General features: G+C 55.8%; 2 protein-coding genes across 2 annotated transcripts in view; one reads left to right on the top strand and one right to left on the bottom strand.

Annotated features, from left to right (window-relative positions):
- Positions 1-6,082, bottom strand: part of SAMD4B (sterile alpha motif domain containing 4B) — a 37,292-nt gene extending 31,210 nt beyond the window's left edge. Inside the window, exon 1 of the mRNA XM_075016553.1 lies at positions 5,993-6,082. The gene's annotated coding sequence lies outside the window, so the exon portion shown is untranslated. The remainder of the gene's footprint in view (positions 1-5,992) is intronic.
- A 595-nt stretch (positions 6,083-6,677) lies between these two features.
- On the top strand, positions 6,678-17,637 carry GMFG (glia maturation factor gamma). The gene is made up of 8 exons (XM_075016446.1): positions 6,678-7,754; positions 8,410-8,550; positions 10,765-10,861; positions 11,314-11,363; positions 16,058-16,107; positions 16,572-16,654; positions 16,953-17,026; positions 17,447-17,637. The coding sequence occupies exons 1-8, from the start codon at positions 7,428-7,430 to the stop codon at positions 17,516-17,518; spliced, it is 894 nt and encodes a 297-aa protein (XP_074872547.1). The 5' UTR covers positions 6,678-7,427; the 3' UTR covers positions 17,519-17,637.
- Positions 17,638-18,572: the final 935 nt, after the last annotated feature.

The raw sequence follows: 18,572 nt of genomic DNA, 5'->3' as shown, positions 1-18,572 counted from the left end.
TGCAAGCTTCCCCGCTGGCAATCACAACTGGGCTTTGCAAGCAGGCAGGCACAGAGAAGAGGGAGGAACTTCACACCAGCTTCTGTTATCCAGGCCTGAAGGTGCAGCAACTCCGAGTTCGCAACTCGCACCACTGACTGACGCAGTCGCCGTCTGGAAATCCATTCGACGCGCCACCCTCTGCCTCCTGCTTTGGGAAGTCACTGCTGTACCCCCCAGCTCTCTAGCTGTAGACCAGACAGCATTTTACAAAGCAGCGTGCCTCCATTTCCGCCCTCATGTAAAGCGGAGAAACAGAACCACAGAGGTGGGATGTCCCAGCAGGGGACAGAAACCACCTCTCCTGGGTTCTATTGCAGCACCCTGACCACCACTCACATCAGCGCTGAGCAGGGGACCTACCACAAAAGCCACCACAGGAAGAGACCAATGCCTCAGGCAGATGAGGTCTGAATGGACCATGGAGGCTTCTTCCCCTAGAGGGGCTCTCTCCAGGTCTAGGCTAAGGCACACGAGTGGGAGGGGGAAGCGTGTAGGGGGAAGCTTCCCCTGCCATTATCAAGGCTTTACCTGCTCCACAGATAAGCAGAGGATTCAGTCTTCAAGGCATGTCAGTGCATTGTAAGTCTAATCCCTCTACTTATATGGCTCATGTCACCGTGGCACCTGACCACCTCACAATGGACTCTTCCTCCCTACACCCTGTGAGCTAGGGCAGAGCTAGCATGTCCATTTTACAGATGAGGAAACTGAGGATGAACGAGATGAAGGGACTCACAGTCATACGTCGTTCATGGTCACACCAAATCACTTCAGCAGAGGCAGGAACAAGTCCCAGGCTTGCCCAGAACGTTCTCCCTCTTCTACAATGCTAGAATTCAGGGCAATTTCTGCCTACCCCAAACCACAGCACACCCTGGAAATCCCACGACTGGCGTGACTGGGTCCCAATAAGCTCCTTGGGCCAAAGTGCGCTTTTCTAGCATCCAGTGCTTCAGAAGAGCCTCTGCGTTCGCTTCAATCACCAAAGACTGAACTTGGAGAAGCCAGCCCTCTCACCACCTTCAACCTAACGACCCATCTCCCTGCAGCCCTCTAAAGGTCCCCTCCCACTCCATCGACTTTAAAACTGGCTGTCCTGCCAGTCTAGGCCCTATACAACTGCTTTCCAGCCTACACTCTGACAGCGCATACTGGTGACGAGCCATCTGGCGCCCACAGCACCACCCAGGGCCAGTTACCAGGTTTCTTGGGCTGCCTTTGAAGAAGGGGGCATCAGCCACTCTGCCCTCCCCACACCAGGAGTTTTGGCACCTCATGCATCTGCTCCCACCCGATACACCACCACCTTCCTAGTCCACTGCTGCTTTCCCCATGTTTGACACCATGTTCCCTCTAATCTTTTCCATCCACATGAATGTGCACCCCCTGCAGAAACAAAACACCCAGCTATGGGCGCTCTGCTAATCAGCTGAGAGGCCCTGGAATCTCTCCTCAGTCGCCGCACAAGCACACAGCTTAGAGGGAACACTGATCTGGAGGTCTTGCTCCTCCATGATGCCTCTAAGCAATGAGATCTACCACCAGCAGGATGGCAGCTCGGGTGCCCAGCACCTCCACAGCACCTCTTTAGAGGCAGGAGAGCGTTCATTTCAGGGAACAGGACTACAGCGCAGCAAGATGTCAGGTTTGGGATTAGCCTGGATATGAGAATGGTTCTCTCTGCAGGCAACAGCCTGCTGGGCACGAACCAAAAAAGCATCTCCTCCGAAGGCTTCTGGGTAAGGACATAGGAGGCCCTCAATGTGAGGGCGAGATTGCCACTCCCCACATCTCAGCATACCACAGGCGATGATGGCAGAGCTCTTTCCAAAACACACATTAGTTCCCTAGGGTTCACCCTTAGGCACAGGGTATCTACCACTCTAAGACATTGTTTCGCTGATTTTGCACACCTTGGTGTAAAGGGCAGACAAGTTCTCCCACAAAAGCCACCGTGACACTGCTGACAGAGTGCTCCAATTAGTGCAGTGCTGAGAACCATGGGGTATGCAATCTCGCTCCCTCCTCCCCAGATCTCCTAGGGCTGCATGTAAGGATAGGACCAACATGGAAGCAGTAACTCCAGGATTTTGCCTTGCGGCAACTTTCAAACAAGGCGAACTCAAGGAGTCCAACTGTGCGGTGAATACGAGTCCAGAGAAATCTCCCCTCACCCTTACATGTTTCCCCTTTGCTAAGCTTCAGCCCATGCACACAGGCCACAGTTCTTGTCTCTTCTTAGGTTTCCCCTGCACCACATCTTTGATTGCGGCTTCTTTTGATCTTCCCTTGTAAAGGCAATGCCAGAGCACTTCTGATGCCCATCCTTGATGGGCAGCCCACCTCAATGACTAGGCCCATACTGCTGCAGTCCAAGGGCTGGAAAGGGATTCGCCCCTCAGAGTCTCCTCCAGTTACGTTCTACAAATGGGTCGAGCAGGCACTCTCATGAAAACATTTAAACAGCTTCCTCCTTCAATCACTGTTGCTGGTTTTGGCAGTTTCTATAGCAAGCTCCATCATCCTAACACAGATCCCTAACATTCCCCCATGGGTTTTATCTCTACATTTCTCATGTGAGACAGGGTATTCTCATGTTAAACCTGGGGAAGTGAGGCACAAAGACCACACAGGAAACCTGAGTAGGTCTCCCTGCAAAAGACGGGTGTTTTGATGCTGAATAAACTAAATTGAATTAGTTAACTCAACATAAAGTCTTAGTGGAGAGAGAGAGATAGGTTTTTACCACCATGTGGCCAGCTGAGGCAACTCCCTTGTTAGGGGACTGTAAGATATAGCTCATCCACCCAAGATTAAACCTTGTGGCCTGTCTCCAATAGGACTGGCTATCTAGCCCCTGCCTTTCTGGGTGGGAAGACATCCTACTTGTGACAGAAGCAGGACCAAATTCAGCCCTCCCAAGCTCCAAGCCCAGGTGCCACCACTGTCCCCAGTCTGTACCCTCATCTCCCCAACCACTTTGTTTCAGCTCAATCCTGCCTTCAAGCATTTGAGGTGCCTGGAGACCTTTGTTACTGGGTAACCAGAAGAACCACACTTGAGCGCTTCTCTAGATCTTGGTATTTCCATGACCTCCAAGCACAAGAAGTCTGAGTGAACCCACCTGGAGAAAGAGCAAGTTATGAAGCAAGGCTGGGTGGAAGAGACAGGAATGGAAGCCAAGAGTACTAACGCCCACTCCCTTCCTCTAGCCACTAGACCTTGCTGTCGCAGCCAAGGATGGAACCCAGTGCCTGACTGTCAGGACTGTGCTTTAACAACCGCACAACACACTGTTAAGGAAGTGATGGTGAACAATAAAAAAGCAGCGACAATGTATACACTCTGCAGTCGGTTTGTTCTTTTCAGTTAAAAAGAAAGACAAGGTACTGAAGAAGACCAACAAACACAATCAAAAGGACAAGGCAGAAATCTGAAACATGGAAAGAGACACAGGCTTATGGTACAAGGCTAACTCCAGGGAAAACCAGTTTGGTTCTCCCTGTCTATTCCGATCTGACCTGCTATAGTGCAGACAGTACTTATGTATATTTTTAAGATGTCTAACATACAGAAGGAAAAAAGGTGTTAATGTAACTTAAAATTAACCCATGGAATGCACTGCCACGTGAGAGTAAGCGATTGGGTTGGGCACTAAGATTCCAGAAAGGAAACCATTAGGAAAGAAATGCAGCTGTACAGCACAAAAACTTAAGGACGCTTGGCCCTAAAGCACGAGGACATAAGATAATCAGCTGGGGATGGCCAGGAAGGAAGTGCATGTGCATGTTCCAGAGTGGGATGCGATTGCTCAATGATGTAAGGGAGGGTTATGCCTGTCTCTGAAATATCTACCACTGGTGGTGGTGGTAAAGAAGAACACTAGGATCAGGATGGCCAGATACCAAACAGACTCAATGGACCATTAGTGGCATGTGCAATGGGTATCAGGAATAAGGAGCTTCTGGAGCTAGAGAGCTGGGTGAATGCAAGGCCTTGTGGGGAACACTTTCAAAGAGGGAAGGAGAACAGATCGCCTCCATGGGAAGATCGCGGGGACATACAAGGAGAGAAGGCATTGTCATAGGCGATATATTACATAGGCCTATGATGCTCTGGCACTGGAAAGATTTCTACTCCAGGGCTGCCACCCACTGCCCCCAGCTCTCCCTTCATTGCCCAGCCCCCTGCCTAACCTACTCATCGACCAGCCCTGCATGCTGTTCCTAGGGCATTTTAAATCACCCAGAGATAGCAGGAAGGCTCGAGGGTGTGTGGGCAGAAGGCACAGGCAGCAGGGAGGCCAGAGGGCACACAAGGGGAAGGGACCACACAGGGGAGCAGTTAAGACCCCTTCCCGCCCCTCAAAGCCTGTCCCCAAACTCCGTCCTCACCTCCAACTTCCCATCCAGAGCCTGCACCCAGGTCCCTCACCCCCTGCCCTAGGCCAGAGCCAGCACCCAACGCCCTCTTAGAGCACCCACCCCCAGGGTTCACACATGCACCCAAGCCCCCCGCCACCTTCCTCTCCTGCAGCCAAACTCCCTCGCAAAACCCACACCTTTCCTCCACCCCAACTCCTTCTCAGAGCTTTAGATGGGAGGGGAGTATGAACCAGGGAGAAGTGAAGGCTCTGAGCATTCTGGGCATCAACAAACTTTCTGCAGCCATGTCTACTGGAGAGCAATGTCACCATCTTAAGGGTATCAGAGCAAGTAGATGGGAGGTGTTCTGCCTGATGCATAGAAATGGGGAAAACATTTGGCTAGAGTCTGCATGTGCATTTTGAGAGAAGGGGAGAAGAGATGCAGCCTCTAGCAAAAGCGCTTTAGATTCCATGGGGATAGTGAAGGGTCATTAAGAATCACGTCCTTTGCAGGAGAAGCAAGGGAGGATGTGCTGATGGATTGCATTTTTGGAGGATGGGAAGGGGGTGTCCCTGGTTTAGGGTGGGGTAGCAGATCACTAGTTGGAGAGACAAGAAATGAAGGAATATAGGGGAACCCCAAATAGCAGGGGGGCACAAATCCAGAGAAGGAAAAACGGATCCCCAGCTGGAGTGGTTGTAAGCAAGAAGCCTAGGGCAGGACGGTGTAGGGTGCCTACTTTGAAGGCGGGAGAAAGAATCCTTAACTGAGGGCTAGCTGAATTGAGTACAGCTGGTATCTAGCTCACAGATAATGGAATACACAAGATATCCAGATTAGGGTGGGGCTGGCCACGATGGAGACAAGAGGATCCCTAGATCAGACTGGATTGGAGGATCCAGGTGGGAGGACTGGTTGTTTTGGGGGGAAATCAGGGATGATGGAATGCAATGGTTCCCTGAAACAGGGCAGGACTGGCTGGGATGGATGGAAGCGGGAATCTGAGAACAGAGAGCACCAAACACAGGGGACACCTGGATCAACGTGGGACTGGAAATGTAGGGAGAGGGGAGCTACAGCGAGGGAAGGAAACAGGTCTGGGCCAGGGGGATGAAGCACAGAGGGATCCCTGCATCAGGGCGGGAGGGCCCTTGGCTGGGGGAGGGGCACTGGAGCGGCTGGGGGAGGGGCAGGACACAGGCCACGGGAGATGCTAGGATCGGGACGAGGGACCCCGAGCTGCGCGGGGGGGTGTGTGGAGTAGGGGCCCTGACTCAGGGTGGGGGAGGGGTGAGACGCAGCCAGTGGGAGATCGAGGCGGGGGGGGCAACAGCCCCTAGCTAAGGGTGGGGCCCGAGTCGGCGCATGGGACCCTGGCTGGGGGAGGGGCCCTGCCTCGGGGTAGGGGAGGGCTGAGGCGCAGCCCGTGGGAGATCGGAGCAGGGGGCGAGGACCCAGGCTGGGGGAGGGGCCCATGACTCGGGGCGGGGGGTCGGTAGCCCCAGTGTGGGGGAGGGGCGGGGCACAGCGCGGGCCCTGGGGGGCTGGAATGGGGGAGGGGCGGCACCGCGTCCCGCACTCACCGTCACTGCGACCCGTCCAACCCCGGCCTCGGCCCCGCCAGCCTCACACCGAGGCGCCCGTACCGTAGCCCACCGCGCAACGTCAGCGCGCACGGCACGCAACGCGTCAGCGCGAAGCCGCCGTTCCACTGGCTGCGACAGGACGAGTGGCAGCATCGACGACCAACCAGAAGCTGGCGGCCGCCCTCCGGAGGGGCGGTGCCTGGCTGTCGCGCGCCTGTACGCATGCGCAACATACTCGCTCCCACCCAGCCTCAGCCTCTGGCGAGGCTCCGAAGCTTCTGATTGACTCATGGTCCCGTCACTCCTCAGCGCCACATCCAATGGAGTGGCTTCAACTCGTTGATGTACAAAGTGGCTGTGGCTTTTGAGTGTCGTTTGGGCGGGACGAAGACCTTCATTCCCCACCCCCTCTCCACCTGCCCCTCCCAAGTCCCTCGTGCCCCTCCCCTCCTCAACTCCCGCCTGCCCCGCCCCTTTTCTCCTCCAAACCCCTTTCTGCCCCGCCCCTTTCTCTTTCCCAGACCCCCCACGTCTCTCCTGCTCCCCCTTTTCTCCCCTCCCAGCTCCTTCCTGCCCCTCTCGCTGGCCAATGGGCATCAGTGGCCTCTGCTCCAAGATGCAGGAGCGGATTCCTAGGACCACTCTCCTGCGCTTCTCCCCTCCCTCACTCCACCCCTTATGCCCCCCACCTCCCTCCCGCTGCTCCCCCTCCTACATCCCCTCCGCCCCCTCCTTTCTGCTCCCCTTCCCCTCTCAACCCTTCCCTTCCCTCCCCTCTTCTGTCTGATTCTCTCCTCCCCTCCTCCTCCTTTTTCCCCTCCCCACCCAAGGGTCCCTCTAATTTTTTCCATGCACCAAGGCTTTTGCAGAGGTGCTCCACAGAGAGAAACAGGCGGGTGACTGTGGGCGCTGTGCTAATCAGCTGGGCAGCACCCGAATCTCTCCTGGGGGGCTGCCCATGTGCTCAGCTTACAGGGGACGCTGGTGTCTCAACTCTCCACCTGCACCCCTGCCACCCCATAACCTCCCCTCTCCTGTCTTCCCCGATCTCACCATTGTCCCACCCAAAAATCCACAAATCACGAGAATGGCTTCAAAACTGGGAGAGATTTTAAATCAATAAACAGATCATTGCTGGGTCCTTCCTCTGGCCTGAAGCCTTGCAGGGCAGAGGTGGTCCTACATCCAAGCTTCTCCATGTGGCCCTCAGGACTAGACACATGAAGCTGGCACCAGAGAGGAACTTGACTAGCAGGGCAGTACCAGGATTTGTAGACCCAAAGGGCTGTGGCACTGTCAGTTCCCCTGGAGTGGCCTGTGCTTTCGGTCTTTTTTTCCGCACTTAACTTATGCCTCTTTGGGAGGCTGCTTAGTTAGTTAAAGCCTGTTATGACCATTGACGTCTAGGGCAGCAAAGAAAGGTCCTCCACTTATGTCTGTCTTTGGCCATTTTCTCCACTGTGTCCCAGTTATAGTTCATTCTGTTCACTGCTGCCTCAACAGTACACCACCAGGTTGTCTTGGGCCTCTCATGTTTCCCTCGTCCTTCAGGCATCCAGCGAAGTGCTACCTTTACAATGGCATCTGCCTTCCTTCTCACCATGTGCCCTCTCCATCTCCAGCCTCTTCTCATGATGACAGTGGTCATGTCTTCCCGGGGGCATCACAGGAGCAGGTCATGGTTGGAGATGGTCTTCAGTCAAAAGATGTGAAGTATCTAGCGAAGGCTGGGGGCGTGAAAGGACGAGAACTCAGCAAGGTAGAATCCCTGCCAAAATAACTTCTTGTAAACACGTTGCAGCAAATGGTGTCCAACCCATCTGGTTGGGAGAGTTGGTAACTTTACGCCTGATCTCGGCTGGGATCTGGGCAGTGCCTGGCACAACAGGGCCCTGATTTCAAACAGGGCCTGGGTGGCACGTGGCACAACAGGGCCTTAATCTCGGACAGGGTCTGAGCAGTGCCTGGCACAACTCCTGCTCTCTGTCAGGGTCTCTTGTCTCTCCCATAATACACAGTTCTAAGAGTGTGACTAGGCCCTGGGCTGTGCCTTGGGCATTCCCCCTTCCGGAGCAGTTGATTTACCCCATTGCCCTGGTGTGAAAGTGCATGCGAGGTGTGGGGTGTGGCCGAAGCCATGGGACATGGGAAGTTGGCTGTGGCGGGGAGGAGGTGGCAGTTGGTTCAGTTCATCCAAAACAGGATGTGGTGGCACATGAGGAGATCCGTGAGCGCCCTGGGACAGCGCCCGGCCATCTCTGCCCCTTTACGTCCCAGTCACCCCTTGTGCTGTCCTGCCCGCACCCCTCCCCACAATTCCACACCCTCTCAGCCCCTGGAGGGCGAACCCCTTTCTCTTTCCATACCTACCCTTCCTGACCTCCCTTCCCCCACCCCGTCACTTCCCCCTGCAGATCAGTGGTGTCAGAGTGTCCCCGACCGGAGCACTGAGCTCTGAGCATCCTGTCACAGGATCAGCGCCGGCCCAGCCCTCAGCGAGGAGAGCAGAGAGCCAGACCGCCCAGCACCGGGAAGGCAGAGTCCACGGCAAAATGGTTAGGCCACACATTGCTTCTGGGTCAGGGGCTCAGGTGGTGGTGTGGGGGGATTGCACTGCGGAGGGGCGGGGGGCTGATGGAGCAGGAATTACGTCCCCTCCCCCAGCGCCTCTGCAAAGCTGGGATCCAGAATTTGGGGTGTGCTCAAACTGAGTCTGCCGCTCCAAGTGCCCTAGCCCAGCTGGGGTGGGGAGGTGGGAGGTCACATGCACGTGGGTGGAAGCTTGGGGCCTTCTGCTCCAAGGTGTCAGGGGGTGAGTGACTCCAGCAGTGTCTGCGGAGCGGTGGGAGGGAGGTGTGGAAAAGGTGCCCGCGACCTGGAGAATCAGACAGGAGCCATGGTCAGGGGAGTTGCCCTCTGGGCCCCTCTAAGGTAGGAGGGGAGCTGGCAGCGAGAGCGAAAGCTTAGCAGGGAGCCAGGCGCCCTCCCACGATCCGGGTCAAAGGTGGTCAGAAAAGTGGCTGGGGACAGGAGAGTTTCTTCATTGTTCATCTGCGTATCAAGCCACACCCAGGGCTGTGTGTGTGACCATAGGAGTGTGGGTGTGTGACAGTGGCTGAGTTATGCTTACAAGAAGCACATGGGATCTTTTCAGAGGGATAAGGCAAGAACACAGCGTTTATGGAGAATACAGCACTATCGTTTGATATGCATGTAATATACTCAGGTTACCCACAGACACACACGTACACACCGCCTTGTGGCTACTTCTAGTTACCCAAAGTTGCTCGTTCTAATTCACTGGCCAGCTGAATTAGATGTGAGCATGGAGCCAGGTTCTGTTAATCCGGATCCATGCTCTGATGTTGACAAGATGAGAAGAACCCAACCCTGTTGTGGTGCGCACCTCTTTATATGGCTCAGTCCATCACTCTGGTTCTGCCCCACTGCCCCATGCACCAGTCAATGGCAGAGAGATGCATCTCATGCGTCTGACAAAGTGGGTTTTTGCCCATGAAAGCTGTTGCTCCAAAATATCTGTTAGTCTATAAAGTGCCACAGGACTTCGTGTTGTTCTCAAAGCTACAGACTAACACGGTGACCTCTCTGATACCGGTCAATGGCCGATGGGTTAGATCCTTTCCCAGGGCCTAGGTTGCTGCATAACTCATCATCTGCAGATGGGACTTAATCTTCCTCTCCAGGTGGGTTATTGCTGCAGAATCCAGTTCCCATTGTTCTTCAGCCACCAAGTCTTTGCTGTCTGGACAGGCGGGCTCCAGAGGATAACTCTCTAAGCATCCACATTCACACGTGCAGACGAATCTCACCCCCCAACCCCCGTCCTCATACAGACAGCACAAGGGTTACAGGCTTTAAAAAGTAATTTAAAATACAGCAGACTGTATCCCTCAAAATGAAGTCTTAGGTACAATTTGGAGTTAGATAAAAAGCATCTGTGAATCCTATCAAGATACAGGGTAATACAGGGAAATCGAAAGATACATGGCAATACAAGTTTCTGTTGAAACATATGCATCTATTTAGGGTTGTTACCGCTGTGTGTGTGATAATGTGTGTGTAAGAATAGGCATGAGGGTCTGTGTGTGAGAATGGTTGTGTGGGACACTAGGGATGTGGTTGTGTGACAATGGCTGTGTGTGAAAATAAGTATGAGTGGGTGTGTGAGAATGGTTGTGTGTGGCAGCTGTGTGGGAGAAGAGGCACGAGTGTATGTGACAATAGGTCTGTGGGTGTGATAAGTGTGTGTGGCAATGGCTGTATGTGATAATAGGCATGAGTGTGGGTGTGTGACAATGGCTGTGTGCTTGATAAGTGTGTGGTGATGACTGTGTTTGTTATAATGGGCATGAGTGTGTGTGCGACAGTGGCTGTGTGTGACAATAGCTGTCTGTGAGTGACAACAGATGTGTGTGACAACGGCTGTGCCAGCAAAGCGACTTATCATGAGGCTGAACATGTACGAGTGTGCAGGGGGGAGATACGCGTGTATGTATGTGCATGCACTTCTTGGCTGGCTCGTCTCTCCATGTACAACCCACCGATGAACAGACCGGGTAACTTTTTGGATCCACACCCCGGCGGCCACATCCTTCCCTCCTCTCACGCAGGCGTTGTGGGGTGCAGTGGAGGACCACTGGCTTCAGGGGCAGCTCCCCTCCTGTCCAGGATGGGGTTGGGGGTCCAGCAGGGTATGAAGGCCCCCCACAGCCCAGCCCCTGCCCTGCTCACAGACAGTCTCTCTGCAGTCGGATTCCCTGGTAGTGTGCGATGTGGATCCCGCCCTGACGGAGAAGCTGAGGAAATTCCGCTTTCGAAAGGAAACCAACAACGCAGCTATCCTCAGTGAGTGTCCCCAGGTCAGCTCCCTCCCCCTGGAAATGAGCCCCGGCTGTTCTCCATCTCATCTGCCCCAGGCTGGTCTATCTCCTGCTCAGCCTGCACAGCTGCTGGGGCGGGAATCCCAGCTTGTCCCAGTTCCAGCAGGGGGCACTGTGGGACAGGGTGGTGGCTGTGGGGTGGATTCCCAGCTACTCCAGTCCCAGCAGGGGGTGCTGTGGGGCAGGGTGTTGGCTGTGGGGGTGGGAATCCCAGCTAGTCCCAGTTTGGGGCACTGTGGGACAGGGTGGTGGCAGTGGGGTGGATTCCCATCTACTCCAGTCCCAGCAGGAGGCGCTGTGCAGAGTGGGGCTGTCATGCTGCCTGGGGTTATTCAGCTTCCCCCCTGGGGAAGGCAACACAGCCTGGCCGGGGCAGCTCATTGAAGCTGCTGACCCCTGCTCTGTCTCTCTCCCCAGTGAAGATCGACAAGGAGCGGCAGCTGGTTGTGTTGGAGGAGGAATTCCAGGTGGGGACGTTTCTCTCCTTTCTCCTGGCCTCTTTCGGAAAGCCCAGTTCAGTACCTGCTCCAAGCTCCTCCCAGGTGCCCTGGGACTAGACCCTGACTCGTCCTGCCTCCGAAGCCCCTGCAGCTGCAGCCGTGGGAGTGCTGCTTAAGAGGTGCAGGGCTGGCAGTCTGATTGGCTCCACTCCAGGGCAGGGCTCTCACTCTCTTGCCGGCACACACAGCAGGTGTCAATTGCTCCAGCTTGCACACACAGAGCAGGGCTCATGCCCTCCAGCAGGAGGCAGCAACACACACACATGGAGTTCCTCATCCCTCCAGCAGACACCCCCCAGAGCACAGTGCAAACCCTCCAGAAGGGACACAGATCAGGGCACACACAAAGGACGTCCCATTTGCTCCAGCAGAGGGCAGCACATGCACCTGCACACTCAGAAGAAGTGCTCATTGCCCCAGCAGAGGGCAGCATGGGCGCACCCGCACACACACAAACGCACACACACAGCAGGCGCTCAGTGTTCCAGCCCAGGGTCACATGCACACGCATACACAAACACACATACACACACACAAAGCAGGTGCCCAGTGCTCTGGCAGGGGGCAGTAGCCACATGCACACACACATACACACACACAAACACAGAGCAGGCACCCAATGTTCCAGCCCAGGGCCACATGCACCTGCACAGAGCAGGCACCCAATGTTCCAGCCCAGGGCGACATGCACCTGCGCGCGCGCGCGCACACACACACACAGCAGGTGCCCAGTGCTCCAGCAGAGTGCAGCATGACATGCATACACAAACACACACGCACACACACAGCAGGTGCCCAGTGGGTCCAGCCCAGGGCCGCATGTACCTACACACACACACACACACACAGAGCGCAGGTGCCCAGTGCTCCAGCAGAGTGCAGCACACCCCCACACAAGCATACCTAAACACATGCCCAGACAAGTGCACACACATTCTCCCCCCTCCATCTCTCAGTGCAGAGCTAGGAGCTGAGCACCCAGCCTTTCAGGGGACCTCGTGCGGCCCTAGCGCCCACCCCGCTCCCTGTCAGTCGTTTGCTTTCTGAATTCCATGGCCTGCCTGTGCGTTCCCGGCCACGCGCAGAGAAGCGACACGGGCAGGAGGAACATTAATTGACTTTATCGCCAAATGCAGCAGCCCCGGGGAGGCGCGCTGCATGCACCAATTGTTTTCATCTTTAATCCAGTCCAGGCTTGTGGTTTTTACAGTCGGTAGGAAGTTGCCACACACTTTCCGGCTTGCTGCACTGGAAAGGGGATTGCTGCACCGCTGAGGCTAACCCCACCACCATGGCGACTACAAGGCCTGAGTTAGTTACTGCCCTGAGAACTAGGACTGATCCAGAACCAACTGAATGGGCTCCCTTGATATAGGTCCTGTATGTAAAAACTGCATAGAAAGGCCAGTCCCCAAAGCGCTGATGAGAGGAGAACGTGAGTCACTTTACACTGGTGGAGCAATATCTTTAGCTCCACAGAAGGGGAAACTGAGGCATGGAGCAGGGCCGTGACTCACCTGGAGCGACACTGAAACAGAGTGCGAGCCTGCTGGCACTCTGCCCATTAGGGCTCACAGCTTCTTGCTATCAGTTTCTCCCACTGGTTTCAAATTCAGTTCCTGGCGGGTCTGTACAGAAGATAGCAACTTACTTCTGCTGCCAGTTAGCGGAGGAACTTCTTTAGTCAGCAATTCCAAAGCCAGTGGGAACATTTGAGACCCTCTAGTCTAACCTGCCTCTGTACAACGCAGGCCAGGACCTGACCCTGCATAATTCCTGGAGCAAAACCTTATGGAAAACATGCCATCTTGATTTGACAATAGTGATGGAAAACCCCCACGAACTTTGGCTGAGCGTTGCAGCTGTTACTTACCCAGCCTGTTCCAATACTGTGATTTATTTCCAGTCTGAATCTGTCTAGCTTCCTCTTCTGGGGGGAAATGAACATGGACTCAGGATCTGGTCTGAGGTCAGTAGGATGAAGTTCAACAAGGGCAAATGCAAAGAACTCGAATTAGGGAGGAACAATCAGTTTCACACATACAGAGTGGGAAGTGACTCCCTAGGATGGAGTCCTGCAGGAAGGGATCAAGAAGTCAGAGTGGACCACAAGCTAAATATGAATCACTGGTATGACTGCTGTTGCTAAAAAACCCAAACATGATTCTGGGATGTGTAGTGAGCAAGACTCGAGAAGTCATTCTTCTGCTCTACACTGTGCTGATAAGGCCTCAAATGGAGTCTTGTGTCCAGTTCTGGGCACCACATTTCAAGAAAGATGTGGAAAAATTGGAGAAGGTCCAGAGAAGAGCAACAAGACTGATTAAAGATCTAGAGAACATGAGCTAGGAGGGAAGACTGAAAGAACTGGGCTTGTTTAGTTTAGAAAAGAGGAGACATAGCGGGCACATTATAGTGGTTTTCAAGTACCTCAAAGAAGATTACAAGGAGGAGGGAGGAAAAATTGTTCTCCTTGGCTTCTAAGGACAGGACAAGGAGCAATGGGCTTAAACTGCAGCAAGGGAGGTTTAGGTTGGACATTAGGAAAAACTTCCTCACTGTCAGGGTGGTCAAACACTGGAATAAATTGTCTAGGGAGGTTGTGGAATCTCCATTCTTGGAGGTATTTAAGAGCAGGTTTGATTGGCATCTATCAGGGACGGTCTAGAGTAGACGGTGGTTGGTCCTGCCATGAGGGCAGGGAACTGGACTTGATGACCTCTCGAGGGCCCTTCCAGTGGTAGAGTTCTATGAGTCTATGATCCCGGCAATGCCCAACGCAGAGGAAAAAGAGCCTCCGTGTGGCTACCCAGGACTCCCCCGTTTATACAACCCAGGGTGGCATTAGCTCTTTTGCCCCCCGTGTCACTCTGGGAGCTGCTGTTCTCCTGGTTCTCCACCATGGCCCCAGATCTTTTCCAGAGTCAAGGCTTCCCAGGAGAGAGCTTCCTCTGTCTAGCTTGGGAGAGGGGAGAGCAATGCAGGAATCCAGAGGTTCAGAAAAGCCCTGCTAGGGCCCCGGCCTCTCAGCATGACGGCAATGAACCCTAAAAATAGGGGATATATTCAATGATGGAGCATGCATTCCTGGGACTAGGTTTGTCCAACCTGAGCACCCCAGGTTTCAAACAGGGCTGCTGGCAGGACTGGACCCATTCAACCCCACTTGCTTGTTTAGCCTGAGATTAGGGTGACCATATCTCCCCCAGCCAAATATTGGACAAAGGGAATGACCCCTTGTCAAAACGGGACTGATGGTCACCCTGCCTGGATGCCAGGAACAGGGCTGCCACCCCCCAGCCAAGCTCCCGGCTTCCTTGAGCTGTGGGTGACAGCCTGAGCTGCCACACAGGTCCAGCTCCCAGCTTCCCCAGCTGGGGGTCACTGGGCAACTCTGGCTCCAACCCCACTGCGGGCAAAGTTCACCCCACCCTGCGGCTCTGGCTCAAGCTCCCCCAGCTCCTGCTCCAAGCTCCGCAGCCCGGCTCAACCCCCCGCAGCTTCGGCTCCAATCCCAGCTCTCACTCAAACCCCCACCACTCAGGCCCCAGATCCAGCCCACTGAAGCCCCAGTTCACCACTCACCTGTGGCACCTGCTCCAACCCCTGCAGCACCGACTCAGCTCCAGCCCCCACTGGGGGAAGCCGGGTAGCAGCTGAGCCGCCGCACGGTCTGGCTTCCAGCTCCCAGCTCCCCCAGCTGTGGGAAGCTGGTGGCCCACTCTGAAATACGGGGCAATTTGCCCCTGTGGCAAAATAAATGGGGATGCCAGAACGGCTCCCGAAACGGGGCTGACCCGCCGAAAACAGGATGGACAGTCACCCTACCCAAGATCCACAAAGGTGTTTGGGCTCCTAACTTCCACGGAGACCGAGGGGAGTTAGGCGCCTAAAGAGCTTTGTTGCTGAAGGGAGCATGGCTCCGTGTCCCATATGATTTGGGCACCCGATGCCCCTGGGCTGAGCTCGGAATTCACGACTGTAAACTCATCCCAGGGCACGTGGTGATTCCAGGAATGGCCTGAGGGCCAGCTGCAAAGGAAAGAGCAATCAGATGCCTCTTTCAGTGCCAGCAACTTCAGACAGGGTTTCAGTAGGCTCCTGTTGATCCAGGATGGGGAGGTGCCTTTGGGGGAGCAGCACCACCCCAGAGTGGGTCTCCAGAGGGCAAAATGCCGCAGGAAAGCAATGCCTCTGGATCCGCACCCTGACAGCTGCCGGAAGTCTCCCCGCTGCTGTTCTCTTCACCCATTCCCTGCTTGTCTGTATGCTGAGTGGCACTTTCTGCTCTAATCCACTGGGCCGCCTGGATCCCCCCTCAGCTAGGGACAGAACCTGGGAGTCCTGACTCCCTGTCCTCCCTTCTATACCCATTAGTCCCCACTCCCTTCTTACATCTGGGGAGAGAATGCAGGAATCCCGACTCCCAGGGCCCAGACTGTGTTGCAACCACTTTGCCAGGCAGGGTAGGGAGCCAAAATTTCTGGCTGCTAAGCCAGGCTCCGCCACTGATGTGCTGGGCGACCTAGGTCAAATCCCTGCCCTGTTTTTTGCCTCAGTTTCCCCAGTCCTTCAATGGTAAATGATGGGGAGGCTCCTTGTCCCTTTCCCCACCCTGACAACCCCTTTAGCTGATGCAGCCTTTGTTGTCTCTCTCACAGGACATCTCTCCGGAGGAGCTCAGGAGCGAGTTGCCGGAACGTCAGCCCCGATATCCTTCTGTTGCAGGATTCAGAGTGGGCATCTGGTGCCAGGCGTGCGCACCGGGGATATGTGGGTGGGTGGGACCTCTGGAGTCAGCCGGGGCTCCCTAGGCCCTGGGAGAAGAGGGGTGCTGGGCTCTGGGCATACACCTCTGTCCCTTGCCCCACGCACGCTGTCTGGCTGAGTGTGCCAGTACCTTGTGATGGCCCTTGGGAGGCTGCCTGCTGCTGGAAGAGCTGGGAAAGGGCTCCCAAGCCATCTGTCCCCGCTGATTTTGGCTGGCCCTGTGGGGAGCAGGTGGACGTTTCCTCCCCATGTGCCCCCGGCTCTAGGCTGGCTCTGGCGGGAGCCATTTGTGCCCCAGGAGGTTCTCAGGGCCCTAGGCTGGACAGCCCCATCCCCTTTCCCCTCTGTGCCTCTCCCCACTGGCCCAGCTCCGCAGAGATGCTGCTGCTTCCTTGACTCGGTCACCTTTGTGGTGTACAGTTATAAATATGTCCACGATGACGGGCGCATCTCCTACCCACTCTGCTTCATCTTCTCCAGCCCAGCCGGTGAGAGGCGGGTCCAGTGGGGCCCAGAGGTCAGAAAAGGAGAGCGGGAGGACTCCTATTTCTGTCCCTGGCTCTGGGGATAGTGGGGTATAATGGTTAGAAAGCGGGGAGGGGAGGGGAAGGGAACTGTATCCCTGGGTTGGGGGAAGGGGAGGGTCTCATGCATGGAAAGCAGGGTGGGAGCAGGAGCTGGGGCTCCTGAGTTGTAGCCCTGGCTCTGGGAGGGGAGTCGTGTCTAATGGTTAGAGCAGGGCATCAGGACTCCTGGGTTCTAGCTCTGTCTCTCCCCATGGGGCAGGATGCAAGCCAGAGCAGCAGATGATGTACGCTGGGAGCAAGAACAGGCTGGTGCAAACAGCCGAGCTTACCAAGGTAGCCGGGCAGTGCCACCTGCCCCAGGTCCTCCCCTTGGGCAGTGCTGACACCTCAGGGACCCCCGCTTTCTGCAGCCCCTTCCCCCTTGCCAGGGAGGGAGTCCTCTCTGCCCCTCCCTCTCTGGTCCATTTTGGAAGGGGCTATCAGTGTCCCCTCCCCTCTGCCCTGCTTTGCTTCTTCCTAACCCAGTGGGGGGGGGGCAGGGGGCAGGCTGCCCCATCTAGCAGGGACATGCAATCATGCCTGGATTTGCCCCCCGGCTGGGATCCTTCAGCCCCTAGAGGTGGGATCAAGCTGAGCCCTCAAGCCACCACCCCCACATCTGCGCTTCTGAATTGAGGTTCCTTTCTGGGGGAGCCCCCTCGCCCTGCTGTTAAACCTAAGCCAGCTCCATCCGTCTCTCACCCCCACCCCCAGGTGTTTGAGATCCGCACCACAGAGGACCTGACGGAGGAGTGGCTGCGGGGACGGCTGGCGTTCTTCCGCTAGGGGCCAGGGGACCCCCACCCCACGCTGCAGGCTGGCGCTGAGATCCCCCTGATCTCCCAGGGCCTGAGAGCGACCCCCGCCCCCCAGCTGCTGGTTGGGAAGCAAATAAACCATTTGGAAGCTAACCTGGGTGTCTGGTCTGTATCTGGGGTCTGTCTGTGCTAGGGAGGGGATAACTCAGCCGCCCCATTATTGCCTGGGTCTGTCTCTGCCCCACAGTCCGTTACTGCCAGGGTGTGCCCCTCTTCCTCCCGCCATCTCCCTTACTGCCTGGGTCTCTCCCTGCCCCCTGGTTCTGCCTGGGTAGAAACCTGGCTTTTCAGGGGAACCGTTTGCTGGTTGTTTCTGTCAGCGTCGGTACTTCTACCGTATTGTACAGGCGTCCTTGAAATGAATCTGGGCCCTCAATGTTACTGCCTGGGTCTGTCCCTGTGGGGGGCTACTGGGTCTGCCAATGTTGGCCTGGGCCTAGCCCATAAGCCCCCTGCCCCATGCGGAGCTGTAGGGTGAGCCCCTGAGATTGTCCCCTCCCTCCCCGCCCCCTCCCCGCATCTCCGGCCCCACCTCCGCTTCTGTGCCAAGCCCCATTTCCGGTGGGCAGGGATGGGAAATTGTAGGTGAGCATGACCCCTCCCCCACCTTCTTGCCCCTGGGGAGGGTCATTTGTGAACGAACACAGATCTGGAGGCAAGAGGCTGATATTGAGCTGGGACCCAGGAGTCAGCACAGGGGGCAGCAAAGACACACACAGCACAAAGCAGGGCTCAGCTCCTCCAGCAGGGGGCAGTGCGCATGTGCGCACACGCACACACACTCAGACACACACACACACAGCACAAAGCAGGGCTCAGCTCCTCCAGCAGGGGGCAACGCGTGCGCACGCACACACGCACGCACACACACACAGAGCACAAAGCAGGGCTCAGCTCCTCCAGCAGGGGCAGCGCGTGCGCACGCACACACACACATCCACACACACACACACACCCTCTCCCACTGCCCCTGTAGCCGGGGTCCTTTTGAAAGGACCCCCGATTTCAAACACCCCTTCTTC

The sequence above is a fragment of the Carettochelys insculpta genome, chromosome 22 (assembly GCF_033958435.1).
Source record: "Carettochelys insculpta isolate YL-2023 chromosome 22, ASM3395843v1, whole genome shotgun sequence".
Taxonomy (NCBI): Eukaryota; Metazoa; Chordata; order Testudines; family Carettochelyidae; genus Carettochelys; species Carettochelys insculpta.
This window is presented reverse-complemented; position numbering and strand designations above follow the sequence as displayed.